Source organism: Nematostella vectensis, chromosome 14, assembly GCF_932526225.1.
Source record: "Nematostella vectensis chromosome 14, jaNemVect1.1, whole genome shotgun sequence".
Taxonomy (NCBI): Eukaryota; Metazoa; Cnidaria; class Anthozoa; order Actiniaria; family Edwardsiidae; genus Nematostella; species Nematostella vectensis.
The window spans coordinates 11991053-12008565 of record NC_064047.1 but is presented as its reverse complement, the minus strand read 5'-3'; the positions used below and the strand labels follow the sequence as shown (position 1 = coordinate 12008565).

The window sequence follows — 17513 nt, the reverse complement described above, 5'->3', positions numbered from 1 at the left end:
AGAGGCCACTCCACCACAACAACCACCCTCACAAGTGGTATAATTTTATAGAGAGGCCACTCCACCACAACAACCACCCTCACAAGTGGTATAATTTTATAGAGAGGCCACTCCGCCACAACAACCACCCTCACAAGTGGTATAATTTTATAGAGAGGCCACTCCACCACAACAACCACCCTCACAAGTGGTATAATTTTATAGAGAGGCCACTCCACCACAACAACCACCCTCACAAGTGGTATAATTTTATAGAGAGGCCACTCCACCACAACAACCACCCTCACAAGTGGTATAATTTTATAGAGAGGCCACTCCACCACAACAACCACCCTCACAAGTGGTATAATTTTATAGAGAGGCCACTCCACCACAACAACCACCCTCACCAGTGGTATAATTTTATAGAGAGGCTACTCCACCACAACAACCACCCTCACAAGTGGTATAATTTTATAGAGAGGCTACTCCACCACAACAACCACCCTCACAAGTGGTATAATTTTATAGAGGCCACTCCACCACAACAACCACCCTCACAAGTGGTATAATTTTATAGAGAGGCCACTCCACCACAACAACCACCCTCACAAGTGGTATAATTTTATAGAGAGGCCACTCCACCACAACAACCACCCTCACAAGTGGTATAATTTTATAGAGAGGCCACTCCACCACAACAACCACCCTCACAAGTGGTATAATTTTATAGAGAGGCCACTCCACCACAACAACCACCCTCACAAGTGGTATAATTTTATAGAGAGGCCACTCCACCACAACAACAGGGTACAGATATGCAACTTTATTCATCCACGAATTTATATACGCTTACAGAAAACGCGAAAACACCGTTGCATTGCAAGTTTACAAGTGTGCCGTGGGGCGGTCTTTACAATTCAAGCTAGTCATGTATCAAATACTGCTACTCTTTAAAGTTTTGTTTTGTTGCCCGAACTGGTGTCCAATCTACTTTTACAAGAAATGTCTCATTTGTTTCTCGTTTTTCATCACACGCCAAATCTGTTTTTCTGTTCCGCCTCCTGTCAAGCAAGGCGCACGAGCTCAGCAGTCACATATCGAACACAATAGAAGCGAACAGACCCCCCTCCCCTCATGCTGATCCAATTCAATAATTTTATTTGGCACCTTTTCATCTTTGATTTACGGGTTTTGCCGAATACATTCATATTAAAAAAGACAGCAGGTATTCAAGTCGTTCTCCTATCCCTGATGTTTTTCATCATCTTACTTTGTAGCGATGTCATTATAGATCTAATTACAACGCACTTTCCCTTATTTTTGTTGCTTCCCAAAAAAATTGAGCTATTTCTTTTGTCGCGCTCTCCTGGTTCAAACTGAGCAACCGCTTTCAAATCTGTTTTGTTGCGAATTTAAAAAACCCATACATTTATTCGTTCCTTTAATTCATTATATGCCGGGCATTTGATCAGTGTTGTTTCTCGGCCTCGACTTTGACCAAGCATATTGGGCACGTTTTTCGTTCAGGGGTTTTGTGTCGTCCTGTTTTGATAGCTATTATGTGGTTGCTTAATAATGCACACTAGCAACATAACGACATGGGCGCGCGCACTATGTTTAGCCCGTCATAACAACATGGACATCAGGACATAAAAGAAAAAACATATTTTTTTAATCTTATGTCGTTATGTCGAAGATAAGAGTGCGCGCGCCCATGTCGTAACGTCGATATGTCGCTAGTGTGCACTGGGCATAAACTTTGTGAACGCAATTCTGCGATTTTAACTTGGGAGAGATAATGTGAACGCTCTTAAATTTCCTTAATGTTCCCAATTTGGTTTTATGTCGAGGGTCTTTCTATTCATAGTTATTAATTTCATTTAACTTGTTGTTCTATATATGTCAGACTCTGTCTTATAAGATTTATTGGTATTTCTGCGTCGGGTGTGGTTTACCATACCTTAAATATATTTAATTGTGTGTTTTTAAAATTCTTTTTTTCCGCGTCATAAAGAGTCGTGCATCGCTACATTAGAAAGTTTCGTACGGTCTGAATTTCTTAGAACCCCCAATATTGCAACGCTCTGCATTTTGCTTGAGTTCGCAAAGGGAGTCAACCAGCCTCCACCAGGCACGCATTTGAGCTTCAATATTTATTTACCCCCAGGAGCCATCTTATAAATTCTGATTGCACTTCCTCGCCTTGTAACTTGCTAATATCGGAGTCCCTTCCCCTTCCCTCTACGCAAAGACACACGGGTTAGGCATCGTTCTTAATTTTTAAAAAAGAAGTAAAAAACACACACACAACTTGTACGTGGTTATCTAGACCAAACAACACATTGTTTCTAACAGCTTATAGGAATAATTATTAAAATTTACAATTTGCATTTGTGTTATAATATTCGGGTATATATACTCGAGATGTACACGTTTTTAAATAAGGTTGGACTAAAGTAACGTGTGCCGTAACCCTAGCTAGCGGGTTTTTCACAGCATGTGATATTTTGTGATTTACATGCTACCCAAGATGCACCGCGGGTCACATCACAAGATGGTGAAGCGTTATTCAAAAATAGATTAATTTCATGACACAGTACCAACTAACAAATATTTACACGTCTTTATGTCTATTGTCACTTTACAGGCGTTCAAAGCTGTATTCAGTCCACCACCTCGTGGAACACCTCCATTTCGTCGGGTGTGAATCTGTATTTGTCAGCAAAGACGTCACACGAGCCATCAGATGTGACGCCCTGGGGACGAGCGTACGTGTGTGACCGCGTATAGGACTCTTCATTACCTCCTGCGTTGTCAGCGATAAACAGGTCACTACAACCACCAAACGACGGAACACCAAACACCGGATCAACACCAAACACCGGACCGTGACGTGTGTCGTCACAAATGGCGTATCTATCTGGCGTGCGCCTCAATGGCAACTTTTCAGGGCGGTAGCTATTCTTGTTACACAGCGTGTACAAGAATGACCTGCTGGAGGACTGCCATCCACGGTCACTCACTTTGAAGAAAATCAAACAAAATGCGTTATTTTAAAATGCAAACTAGAATAAAAACAGCAAAAACCGTGCCGAACTCGTATTATTTAAATTCAAGGAAATTGAGTCTTCACCCCTAACCCCGAAGAAACATCTTTCCAAAAGGAACAATTGACTCTTGCTAGATTTATCTATTTTTGTACGAGTAATAAGCACTAATTTATAACACCTTTTATAGGGGCCGAAATACCTAGTGTCAGAAAATGAAAAAAAGGTTTTGAAACAAGCCCCTCCCTCTAATCGAGCAGATTTTGTCAAGACAAAAAGAAATAATCGCCAGGGGCTTATTAGACATTTATTTTTAGACATTTATTTATTAGATGCCGTGTTTGCAAAAAGTTGATCAAAAGGAATAGAAATACAGTCCTACCACATTTTATATAATAACTAGTATCTCCTCTGATGAATGAATGTCAAGCAATTTTACCGTGAAATACATCTAAGGATGGTGATTGAATTGCCGATGGGAAAAAGATACAATTGATCCCTTACCCACAACCCTTCAATGGAGTTTAAAGTTGTATTTTCAGTCAAAACAACGGTAAAAAATAATATTCGAAATTCTATTAATTAACATAAGATAAAAAGCAAAAATAATCAAAATTATTTCCCATTGTATGAATTAATGTTAGGGGCACAAGCCGGGATCCTTTAGACGGAGATGAAGACGAAGGCAAGGCTGGCGTTTTTCAATGCTTTCCAAATGTTTGGCCACAGCAGCAGCATAAGTACAGAATTAGGTTCGCTATATTTATACCCTTGGACCAGACAGATACCCATGTAGTGGTCCCACATGAAAGGAAATATGTAAAACAATCTTGAATGTAAAACAATTCAAGAGGAAACGGAGAAAATTTGGCAAAACGAACCAATCAGACAAAAGCGTGAGGGCGTGGGAAATCACAGAGTTGGTTTCTCGTCCCTGCGTATTTACAGAATAATCTATGAAGTCAAGGTAACTCTAAAATAACACTAATGATTAAGCAACTTTTAAAACTTAACTGCGCATGCTGAAAGAGCGCGTGTCTACAACAGTTTCGCCTAATTGAAATAACGATACAAGTAGAGATGTCTAAGCCAAGGAGTGAGGGCGGTGGCATACAATTTAGAAATAATTTAACTGTTCAAACAAAATTTCCAAAACAAAAAGAAACCGGAGATTTCGCCACGTATAAGAAACTGTACACTCCCTGGATTTAGACGCACCAAAAGGTCATCGATGCGGAGGGTCCACGGGCGTGCTAAAATCTAGACTTAGGAAACCATCAATTGTAAACAAAATCTAAATTATCCTTGAAAGATAAATAAAACTAGTAACATGAAATACTAGACGACAATAACCTATAACCTAAACAATATAACAAACCGTCCTATAACATACCTCCCTTGTCAAACTTGTGTTTGTCCCCAAACACGATAAATTATGAAACGATTATTAGAAAGATTATCGAAAGAAAAATAAACTTGGGTCCTAAGATCTTCCTTCTGCCGGCTTCACTCTGGATACTCAGACATAAAACTGCTTCCGGAAGAATCTGAGTTACAGTATTGCGATGTAGACACAAAACTGCTTTCGGAAGAATCTGAGTTACAGTATTGCGATGTAGACACGAAACTGCTTTCGGGAGAATCTGAATTACAGTATTGCAAAGTAGACATAAAACTGCTTTCGGAAGAATCTGAATTACAGTATTGCGATGTAGACACGAAACTGCTTTCGGAGGAATCTGAATTACAGTATTGCGATGTAGACACGGAACTGCTTTCGGAAGAATCTGAGTTACAGTATTGCGATGTAGACACGAAACTGCTTTTGGAAGAATCTGAGGTTTAGTATTGCGATGTAGACACGAAACTGCTTTCGGAAAAATCTGAATTACAGTATTGCGATGTAGACACGAAACTGCTTTCGGAAGAATCGGAATTACAGTATTGCGATGTAGACATAAAACTGCTTTTGGAAGAATCTGAATTACAGTATTGCGATGTAGACATAAAACTGCTTTCGGAAGAATCTGAATTACAGTATTGCGATGTAGACATAAAACTGCTTTCGAAAGAATCTGAATTACAGTATTGCGATGTAGACACGAAGCTGCTTTTGGAAGAATCTGAATTACAGTATTGCGATGTAGACATAAAACTGCTTTCGGAAGAATCTGAATTACAGTATTGCGATGTAGACACGAAACTGCTTTCGGAAGAATCGGAATTACAGTATTGCGATGTAGACATAAAACTGCTTTCGGAAGAATCTGAGTTACAGTATTGCGATGTAGACACGAAGTTGCTTTCGAAAGAATCTGAATTACAGTATTGCGATGTAGACACGAAACTGCTTTTGGAAGAATCTGAATTACAGTATTGCGATGTAGACACGAAACTGCTTTCGGAAGAATCGGAATTACAGTATTGCGATGTAGACATAAAACTGCTTTCGGAAGAATCTGAATTACAGTATTGCGATGTAGACACGAAGCTGCTTTCGGAAGAATCTGAATTACAGTATTGCGATGTAGACATAAAACTGCTTTCGGAAGAATCTGAATTACAGTATTGCGATGTAGACACGAAACTGCTTTCGGAAGAATCTGAATTACAGTATTGCGATGTAGACATAAAACTGCTTTCGGAAGCATCTGAGTTACAGTATTGCGATGTAGACACGAAGCTGCTTTCGAAAGAATCTGAATTACAGTATTGCGATGTAGACACGGAACTGCTTTCGGAAGAATCTGAATTACAGTATTGCGATGTAGACATAAAACTGCTTTCGAAGCATCTGAGTCACGAAACTGCTTTCGGAAGAATCGGAATTACAGTATTGCGATGTAGACACGAAACTGCTTTCGGAAGAATCTGAATTACAGTATTGCGGTGTAGACACGAAACTGCTTTCGGAAGAATCTGAATTACAGTATTGCGATGTAGACACGAAACTGCTTTTGGAAGAATCTGAATTACAGTATTGCGATGTAGACACGAAACTGCTTTCGGAAGAATCTTAATTTTAGTATTGCGATGTAGACATAAAACTGCTTTCGGAAGCATCTGAGTCACGAAACTGCTTTCGGAAGAATCGGAATTACAGTATTGCGATGTAGACACGAAACTGCTTTCGGAAGAATCTGAATTACAGTATTGCGATGTAGACATAAAACTGCTTTCGGAAGCATCTGAGTTACAGTATTGCGATGTAACAGGAAATAAATAACAGAAGTAGTAAGAATGTAATTGCGCTAAGATATCCAGAGTTTCTGTTTAATTTCTCGATTTTAGTAACACCTACTTTAAGGGTTGTCCAAGGAAAAATCTTGTAATTATGTAAAAACATTTTCCTGCACCAAACAGCAAAATTAACGAGCTCACCTCATGTAATACCATGGTAGCTGCTAACAAACTATATCTATATTTGTCTATCCAATCCTTTTATCATATGACGTAATACATATTGGGTGGAAGGTGGCTTAGGAAAACGTACTGCAAGTCTTAAGTTTAAAGTTCATGGTAATGAACAAAAAATAGTTTACAAACAATAATTTACAAACATGATCAGACATTTCGACCCTCACCCTGATACGACCCTTCTCGTATTCATTAGTGTACTCACTTGTCCACGCTACGTCAGAGTAGCCACCAAACACGTATCTTCCTCCAACGCTTACGAGTACGATGTTCGGCGCTTTGCCATTGCATTTTTCATGGAAGGTCCTGGCAGCCCAGCCATCTCTCTTTGCTGAGAAACATCTGACCCAGCGACTCTTGGGACTTTGCTGCATGGGCTTCAGGAATCCCAAGAGATCTCGGAGGTACTCTGGACCTTTGCCGCTGAGGATGGCGGACTGCTCAAGACCTACAAACGGAGTTACACCATCACCAGATAAGTAACCAATACTCTTTTTATCAAGAAGGCACAATTCCTTATCCTCATCATGTCTCAAACAAATAAAGTCAGTGTATATGTGTGTCACCCAAAGGGTTAGTACAAATTGTTGCTGCTGTTGTGTGGTCGTACAAAGTCCTGCCCCAAATCAAGATTCCTAGAGTATTCTGGGCCCAAAGTTCCACCATCAAGATTGGATTTGTGTAAAAAGACACTCTCTGTCAATTACAGAAAGGATCAAAATCCCTTCGCCGAAAATTATATATAAATAGGACAAATTATCGAAGTGTCACAAACGCTGGACTTATTAATCTTTCGAATAAACCTAACCCGTAACCACCTTTTGTAGAACTACCATTCAGGAAAAGATCTGCAACTGAATTGCACCATCAGGAAATATTATGAATAAAGACTTGTTTATTATGGTATGCTTCTATGTATTCTACTCGTCGCAAAACGCTGGTGCTTACAAATTGTGAATCTGGTATCCTATGAAGTTTCTGCTTTAAAATTGTCTCAATTATTTCTAGAAGAACTGCGGCTTTGATCCCTTCAGTCGCTACTCATAATGTAATAAATGTAAATAATTCGGGGTATACATACAATGAAAACTACATGATTAAAAAAACAAAAATTACTTTACACTACCATGAGGTTAAATTTAGGCATAGAGTTACTGGGGGCAAAAAAAAACAATGCACAAATCAAATCAAAGGTAAAATTAATTTTCTCAAAAGTGGGAGGTTTGATAGCAGAGGATTTCAGTTATTTGATCAGGAAAAACAAATGTTTTCGACTGGAGTCCTATTAAAAATCTTGCTAACCTAGAGGAGAGTGTGGAGCTGCTAAATGCGAGCCTGTGGTCGATGTTCAATGAATGTTTTCCGCTCATTCGGGTCAAAGTCTCATCCAGAGACCCACCTTACATGTCCCCCCTGGTTAAACACCTTTGTAACATCAGGAACAGAATCGCGCATAAAGGAACCCGTGCTGAGATTCTGAGGCGCCAAGAGTGTATCAACATTCTCATTCGGAGTAATCAGGTGGAAGCTGTTCATAAGGAACACAAATGCGGTTCAAAAGAATGGCGGGAGACAGCCAATAGAATAACTGGCCGGAAGACACAGGGAACGCACATCATCATCATCATCGGTGATTCCACCCGACATCATCAACTCACATTTTCAAGCCACCAATACTGATAAGGCATATGTTGTCCCCGTGCGCCGGGAGATACCTGAAGGCACCCGAACCCCAACAGTGAGTGAGAGCGATGTAATGAGTTTTTTATCACATAGAAACGAACTGCCTCAGGGCCTGATCAATTTCCGTACTGGCTCTGGCGCGACTTTTCTCACCATCTTGCACCTGTTGTCACAAATATCTTTAACTGTTCACTCCAACAACAAACTGTCCCAATGGCTTGGAAGTTAGCGAACATCTTGCCCATCCCTAAGGAATCTCCTCTGACAGAGTTTTGTCAACTCAGACCAATCTCACTGACTAATATCATCATTAGGATTTTCAAGCGTCTTGTCTGCAGAAACGAACTCTGTTCCACTCGGAAATTGGCCCCGACCAATTTGCCTACAAGAAAGGCCATAACACAACAATGGCCCTGATCATAAATGCCAACATTTTTGGCTCAAGCAGTTAGACAACGATGCAGATTTTGTTAGAGCCTTGTCATTTGATTTCAGCAAGGCCTTCGACACAGTCCCTCACCATATTCTCTGTAATAAACTGGCAAAATACGACATCAACCCTTACATCAAGAACTGAAATCTTCAACAAAAGTAAGTGGGACACTTCACATACGAACAACCGCCAACCCTCTCCCCCCGATTAATATTGGTTAGAGGCGATTTTTCAGCTCAAAACACAAGCTGTAGCAAGGTGATCATTTGCCCTTAAACATTGAGGAAGGGGGAGGGAAAGTGTCCCATTAGTTTTGTAACAGATTGTCTCAGAAGGGGAACGATTGGAATTTGTCACGGTTATCATCGATTTCTTAAAATGTATTCTCTTTATTCGCATACCCTAATGAAAGTTTTTCACTCTATTAATTATTCGAGCTTGACGTAAACATGTTGACGTCCCCAGAAAATATTTTTGGGATATCTGTGCGCTATTTGGAATATTTTTTTCAATTAATTTGAATTAAATGAAGGTGCGCTGGGATATTTGCAGACTATAATTTTGTAAAATATAAAATTCATTTGATGTTGCCAAAGAGACTGTCTATATATCGTGCCGACTGTCTCCATTTGCAAAAGCAGCCATCCCTCGGAGTATTTAGCTGAAAAACACCGCTTTTATGGCCAATTTAGGTAAAATAAATACAGGCATAGAGACTAAAAAGATCATCGCCTAATAAGTATTTCCCCATTAAACAATAAATAACAAATCGACTAAAGAAAGCGATAAATAGGCGGTTTATCTGTTGTAGAAAACATGAGAGCCTCGTCTCATTTCATTTTCAATGAACATCACAACAAGTGTTTATATATTTAGCATGGCGGTGCAAAAAAGCGGGTGTGGACCGTGTACGGTCTGCCATTTTTAGAAAAACATTATTCCCACTCATGGTAGCCGGATTTCTTCAATCATTCGTCTATGCTATTACCATCACAAAGCTATTTAGGTATATGAAGCTTACAAATGATTTGAAATATATAATAGGGCTTTTTTGAGCGGTCAACCGTGGTAGACCGTTTATATAAAAATGAACTTTATTTTTATCTTAGTAAAACGACGGTCAACCATCTACCATGAGCTCTCTCTCCAAAATGCAAACCCTCATTCAAACAAAACTAGTGTCAATTTATGAGCTTGAATCTCAAGTTGTTACTGTATTATTTTAGAGTTCGAATTTCTTTCGTAAGGCATTTCTTAAACAATTTTAAAATGGTTAACCGTTGGTGTTAATCGTTGAGCCACGTAAGCAAGAACAGAAGACGTAGTCTGTAGCCGTCGATTTTAGCGAATGCCCCACAGAAAAAGCATTGCATACACTTTGCTTGAACTCTTCAAGCATAACTGTGTCAAAGTGTCAGATATTTAGCAAAACTATTGTAAAACAGATGAATTTATTGAATTGACCTTCTCCCCGAGACAAGCTTGCGTGACTAAATTTGTAGTGAAAATCTCTCACATAATAAATTCTTCATAGCTGGTATTTTTTATATGAAGAAACAGATGAGATTGTTTACAATGAAAAATAGTCGTCTCTGAAGCTTCTGTCCATTTTTACGCGCGATTCTGGCACGATAATTGTATGTGTTTGATTTTGACGTTCGCATAGTTGTATTGTCGTTGCGTTATCAACGATAGTGTTTCCTGTTCCAGGACCTGTCAGTCACTTGCTCAGACAATCCACAACAAAAGTAAGCGGGACACTTCCCATACGAACAACCGCCAACCCTCTCCCCCCGATTAATATTGGTTAGAGGCGATTTTTCAGCACAAAACACAAGCAGTAGCAAGGTGATCATTTGCCCTCCAACATTGAGGAAGGGGGAGGGAAAGGGTCCTATTAGTTTTGTAACAGATTGTCTCAGAAGTGGAACGGTTGGAATTTGTCACGCTTATCATCGATTTCTTAAAATGTATTCTCTTTATTCGCATACCCTAATGAAAGTTTTTCAATCTATTAATTATTCGAGCTTGAAGTAAACATGTTGACGTCCCCAGAAAATACATTTGGGATGTCTGTGCGCTATTTGGAATATTTATTCAATTAATTTGAATTAAATGAAGGTGCGCTAGGATATTTGCAGACTATAATTTTGTAAAATATAAAATTTATTTGATGTTGCCAAAGAGACTGTCTATATATCTATATATCGTGCCGACTGTCTCCATTTGCAAAAGCAGCCATCCCTCGAAGTATTTAGCAGAACAACACCGCTTTCATGGCCAATTTAGGTAATAAATACAGGCATAGAGACTAAAAAGATCATCGTCTGATAAGTACTTCCCCATTAAACAATAATTAGTTTTGTAACAGATTGTGGATAATGAGCTTCCTGTGCGATCGAAAGCAGCGAGTTGTGGTTAATGGGATGGCTACCAGTTTCCTTGGAATCAGCAGAGGAGTCCCCCAAGGAACGGTGCTAGGACCGTTGCTATTCTCTATCATGGTAAATGACATTCAGAACGCTAGCGCCAACTCTCTATTTATCAAATATGCGGATGACATCACAATAAGTACGCCTGTGATATCTGGCTCAGACACGATTGATTCATCGCTGGAGAAAGTTACCAACATCAAGCGCTGGGCGCTGGAGAACCGAATGGAGTTGAACATGAGAAAGACCTTCGAGATGGTAGTAAAAGGTAAAACTAGGAAGCCTATTCAAGAGTCTATTGAGGGTACCTACCTGCCTGCCTGCCTGCCTGCCGGCCGACCGACCGACCGACCGACCTACATAACAGTATTAGAGAATTAGTACCTGTTTGCTCAGATTCACCAACAGAAATCACATCAACTGAGATCTTCTTTGACAAAGAATCCCAATACTCCTCATCCACTACAAGACGAACTCCAACCTCCGTACAAGGCTGATCCACGGGTTTCTCTGCAAGACTCGATAGCTGGGATAGCACTTCATTCCTGATGGACAAGACATCCACATCATTTGCATCTCTGCACATTCTCTCAGCAAACTCCAAACTGCTACGAGCACTTGCAAGTCTCATGGATAGAGTCTCTCTCTGAGCAGTCAGCTGCTTATCATGCTTTTGACAAGCTGACTCAATCCCCCCTTTAAGATCAGATCGCATCTTCTCAAGAGTACCTATCTGCTTATCAATGAACGCATCCAGATCCCTTCTGGTCGCACGTTTATTTTCCTCGAGATGTTGTTGAGTCTCTTCTACCAATGCCATCGCCTGTTCAATATCGGTGAGTTTTGATGCAACTTTTTTTGCTCTTCCCAATATTTCTTCTTTCTCTCGAGCGATTACATCACTTGTGAAAAGGTAATCGTGATTTTTATGATCAACGACGGTGCAGTCCCGGCAAATTACTTCCTTACAAGATTCGCAAAACAGTTTCAGCACTTCACCTTCATGTTTGGTGCAGTAGGAAGTTTTGCTCTTCGAAAGTAACTTTCCGCTTTTGATCTCATCAAGACTGAGGAGAGTGTGGTGTTGTAGTAGTCGTAATCTCTTATGAGCCGAGATGCACTGCTCACAGACAAAGTGGTCGCACTCGTTACATCTCCCTTGGGCAGGCTCGCCGCTATCACACGATTCACAAGATGGTTTCTTCTTGGAGTCTTCAGATGTCAACAAAGGAAGAACAGAGATAATACTGTTGATCATGAAATTCACCTTTAAACTCGGAACATCTGCTGGGGAAATCTAGAACAATAATCAGTAAAATATAGTTATAACGGAGTTTGCATATGGTTTCAGGGGAGGGCATAGGTTCCCCGAGCTAATGTTGTATTTTACGTGTTTTATTCATAGTTACTGTAAATATAGTTGAACTACAATTGCTCAATATTGCCCCAAATGAATTGAAACTTCACAGGGATGTGAATGACAAGTCCAAAAACAGGTAAGAAAAGTTTGAAGGTATTTTATTATAGGTTTTTGTCCCAATTTTTTTGTAACGCCCATATATTTACAGTAACTATGAAGGAAACATGCAAAATACAACATTAGCTTGGGGATCCTTATCTTTTAATAATTCAATACTCATAAAGTAATTCTTGTGAGAAGAATTCAATTTCGCTTTTCTCTTTCGAAATGCACTTGTCGTTTGAATCCATTTCTTTGTTACAGCAAAATATTTGTCACACAGTTGTGCCAGGGTTCATTAAGTAATGGAGGAATTTCTGTATGACAGATTACCTGGAATTCCGCCTTACAGAGGGGGCACACAAGTTTTCCTCTCCCTTCAGAGTGCACTGCCAGCTCTTCCAGGCAGTGCCGACAAAATGAGTGCAAGCAAGGGAGCACTCTAGGATCGTTAAAGTGCTCTATACATATAGAGCACGTCACCTCATCCTCGAGGCGCCTGCTGGCGGATGTCATTTCTAAAAAACAACAAGTAAAGCATAAGCAAATTTATTATTCCTTTTCTACGAGAGGCATAGCAGGCCACTTAAGATTGGGGGAGGGGCACGCTACAGAAAATTGAGAAAATATTGGGGGAATAGCCACGCCCCTTCTGGTCATTTCCTTTTAGTAGTTAAAGCGAGATCGGGAGTTATGAAATGCCATTTCCTTTTTCGGGAACTCTTTAGAAAGGAGTAGTTAAAGAGAAATCGGGAGTTATGAAATTTCCTTTCCTTTATTGAGAAATGATAAGCAAACACTGACAATCCTCTTCATAGTCTATTCCTTATTAGGATAAGTCGTAAAACGAAATGGGACGTTTGGAGATTCCATTTCCTTATTCGCGAAAACTAACTTGAATAAGGAACAGTTCCCTATTCGTGTCACTGCACTAATTTATTTGTTTTGTCAGAGCCTTATGTAGTAGCCAAGGTGTTAATTGACAACAAGCACTATCTGTTAAATTGTGGTTTTGTTAGCAAGGTCAAATTCCTTCTACACGCGTACGTAGTCAAGTAAAGCGTGAATATTTCTCCTCTAAATATAATAATGCGTTTGGAAAGAAAGCCCAAGATACAAATACATTTATTAGATGAGAGGTAGATTTCGTCTCTTTTGCTAGATTCATTTGTGAAAGCGATCGCACGCATTGCGTAATTTGACCTTTTGTAGCAGATAGAGTCTCATGTTCACAGCTTTGTTAGCAGCAAAGCACGTTAAAGCAACCAAAATTACCCGACGAAAATGCTGTTGGACTTGTTCTGAATAAACTGTTATGCCTAAATACTGTTTCAACTCGTATTAAAAGGTATCATGTAAATACCCCCCCCCCCCCCCCCGGATTTGAATAAGGAACTGAGCGAATAAGGAAACAGACGAAAAAGGAACTGCGAATAAGGAACTAACTTCACTCTGGCTTTTTAAATTGACGCGAAAATAAAGTGTTATAAGGTTAACGATTCAGCTAGAGTGAGCATATCTAGCTGTACCGACCTTTGATGTACAGCATTGTAACAACAACAACGAATAAGACAACACATAATAATTCAAATATAGACTGCCAATATACTAAACACAACGTTTGGAACAAAAGGTACATTTAATATATATTTTTTTACTCGGAAACTTTTCGAGTCTTTCGGAATTTTAGTGGAATCGAATCGAAAGCGATTTCACTCATTTCACCTCTCAAGAGTTATCAGTTGAGGACAAATGAATCGATCCACTTTTAGACCCCATACAATAATGAAATAGGTAATATAGCCAAAATAGGGTGGAAATAGGCGATATAAATACCTGTTTCTAGTCGAAATCTTCTCAGGCGAATCTCAACTTACAATGGAAGCGTCTGATCAACCCTTCGGGAAAGACGCAAAGGAGTCTAGACCCTAGTCCACGCAGTCACTCAGACCGCCCCCTGTCACGCAAGGCGAGCTCAGCAGTCACATACGGAACCAAACAAAACAGAAGCAAACAGCGGTGTCTCTGATCGCAAAGAATTCTCTCGCTTCAGATAATGTGCAATATTTTTCTTTTCCTCCTAGATTCGATTATTGAGCTCAGTAGCCGTTGACGAAGTTGTACAAACAATGCGAACTTTAGAAGCACACTAGCATACACACATTGGCACCAGTCGGGCCAAGACGGGACGCTAGCACAGTCTATTACCCGTGCAGTTCGGCAACAATGGACAGCTGTTTCGTCCTTATTAGGACTCGTCAGCATGGCATAGCCGGTTTGCCTCAGTTAAACTTCATCGGCAAAAAAAAACTGCAGGGCGACTTCGACTCGAACGAAGTACTTTAAACCACAGCTTAGATCCTTGTGGGATCTAGAGCTGCTACCGGGATAGCGTGATGCCAATTGTGCGGATCACGCATGCGACCTTTGCTAGTCTAAAACTCCGTCGGATAGCCAAACTATCCTTGCGAGTATGTATACATAAATGTGAACTTTAGAAGCACACTAGCATACACACATTGGCACCAGTCGGGCCAAGACGGGACGCTAGCACAGTCTATTACCCGTGCAGTTCGGCAACCATCGACAGCTGTTTCGTCCTTATTAGGACTCGTCAGCATGGCATAGCCGGTTTGCCTCAGTTAAACTTAATCGGCAAAAAAAAAAACTGCAGGGCGACTTCGACTCGAACGAAGTGCTTTAAACCACAGCTTAGATCCATGTGGGATCTAGAGCTGCGACCGGGCTAGCGTGATGTCAATTGTGCGGATCACGCATGCGACCTTTGCTAGTCTAAAACTCCGTCGGATAGCCAAACTATCCTTGCGAGTATATATACATAAATGTGAACTTTAGAAGCACACTAGCATACACACATTGGCACCAGTCGGGCCAAGACGGGACGCTAGCACAGTCTATTACCCGTGCAGTTCGGCAACCATGGACAGCTGTTTCGTCCTTATTAGGACTCGTCAGCATGGCATAGCCGGTTTGCCTCAGTTAAACTTCATCGGCAAAAAAAAAAAAACTGCAGGGCGACTTCGACTCGAACGAAGTGCTTTAAACCACAGCTTAGATCCATGTGGGATCTAGAGCTGCGACCGGGCTAGCATGATGAGTCGAGGAAATACTCGTCTAGTTAAAGCAGCATTGAAAAATTTCACTGCCCCAAAAAGCGATAGCCGATAATTCTATACCCCTGGAATACTCGTCTAGTTAAAGCAGCATTGGAAAATTTCACTGCCCCAAAAAGCGATAGCCGATAATTCTATACCCCTGGAATACTCGTCTAGTTAAAGCAGCATTGGAAAATTTCACTGCCCCAAAAAGCGATAACCGATAATTCTATACCCCTGGAATACTCGTCTAGTTAAAGCATCATTGCCACCAGCTCACTGTTGACCGACGGAAACCTCAAACGGCAAAAGACGAGAGAATCTGTTAGAATCCGCGCTATTTAACAGACCATCCGCTCTAAATTATCAGTCACCTCCTCAAAGAAACTTCTAATAGGCACACTGCTTTTACAACTTTGTAATATTTTTCGCGTACCATTACAAATGATTGGAGATAGTTACGTAATCTACCGGAAGTAAGCTGGTCACATTGCCGCTTAACCAGCCTCACAAGTGGTATAATTTTATAGAGAGGCCACTCCACCACAACAACCACCCTCACAAGTGGTATAATTTTATAGAGAGGCTACTCCACCACAACAACCACCCTCACAAGTGGTATAATTTTATAGAGAGGCCACTCCACCACAACAACCACCCTCACAAGTGGTATAATTTTATAGAGAGGCCACTCCACCACAACAACCACCCTCACAAGTGGTATAATTTTATAGAGAGGCCACTCCACCACAACAACCACCCTCACAAGTGGTATAATTTTATAGAGGCCACTCCACCACAACAACCACCCTCACAAGTGGTATAATTTTATAGAGAGGCCACTCCACCACAACAACCACCCTCACAAGTGGTATAATTTTATAGAGAGGCCACTCCACCACAACAACCACCCTCACAAGTGGTATAATTTTATAGAGAGGCCACTCCACCACAACAACCACCCTCACAAGTGGTATAATTTTATAGAGGCCACTCCACCACAACAACCACCCTCACAAGTGGTATAATTTTATAGAGAGGCCACTCCACCACAACAACCACCCTCACAAGTGGTATAATTTTATAGAGAGGCCACTCCACCACAACAACCACCCTCACAAGTTTTATAATTTTATAGAGAGGCCACTCCACCACAACAACCACCCTCACAAGTGGTATAATTTTATAGAGAGGCCACTCCACCACAACAACCACCCTCACAAGTGGTATAATTTTATAGAGAGGCCACTCCACCACAACAACCAGCCTCACAAGTGGTATAATTTTATAGAGAGGCCACTCCACCACAACAACCACCCTCACAAGTGGTATAATTTTATAGAGAGGCCACTCCACCACAACAACCACCCTCACAAGTGGTATAATTTTATAGAGAGGCCACTCCACCACAACAACCAGCCTCACAAGTGGTATAATTTTATAGAGGGGCCACTCCACCACAACAACCACCCTCACAAGTGGTATAATTTTATAGAGAGGCCACTCCACCACAACAACCACCCTCACAAGTGGTATAATTTTATAGAGAGGCCACTCCACCACAACAACAGGGTACATATATGCAACTTTATTCATCCACGAATTTATATACGCTTACAGAAAACGCGAAAACACCGTTGCATTGCAAGTTTACAAGTGTGTCGTGGGGCGGTCTTTACAATTCAAGCTAGTCATGTTTCAAATATTGCTACCCTTTAAAGTTTTGTTGTGTTGCCCGAGGTGATGTCCAATCTACTTTTCCAAGAAATGTCTCATTTGTTTCTCGTTTTTCATCACACGCGAAATCTGGTTTTCTGTTCCGCCTCCTGTCAAGCAAGGCTCGCGAGCTCAGCAGTCACATATCGAACACGATAGAAGCGAACAGACCCCCCCCCCCCCCGTCATGCTGATCCAATTCAATAATTTTATTGGGCACCTTTTCAT

General features: G+C 40.7%; 1 protein-coding gene across 3 annotated transcripts in view; it reads right to left on the bottom strand.

Annotated features, from left to right (window-relative positions):
* LOC116611964 overlaps positions 1–14366 on the bottom strand; it is a 60303-nt gene extending 45937 nt beyond the window's left edge. For all 3 annotated transcript variants that reach the window (XM_048722231.1, XM_048722233.1, XM_048722232.1), the window contains exons 1-4: positions 14290–14366; positions 12787–12971; positions 11379–12291; positions 6652–6894 (exon numbers count right to left, since the gene is read on the bottom strand). In XM_048722231.1, the coding sequence (XP_048578188.1) occupies positions 6652–6894; positions 11379–12291; positions 12787–12969 (1339 nt within the window). In that variant the 5' untranslated portion in view covers positions 12970–12971; positions 14290–14366. The remainder of the gene's footprint in view (positions 1–6651; positions 6895–11378; positions 12292–12786; positions 12972–14289) is intronic.
* Between the last annotated feature and the right edge of the window lie 3147 nt (positions 14367–17513).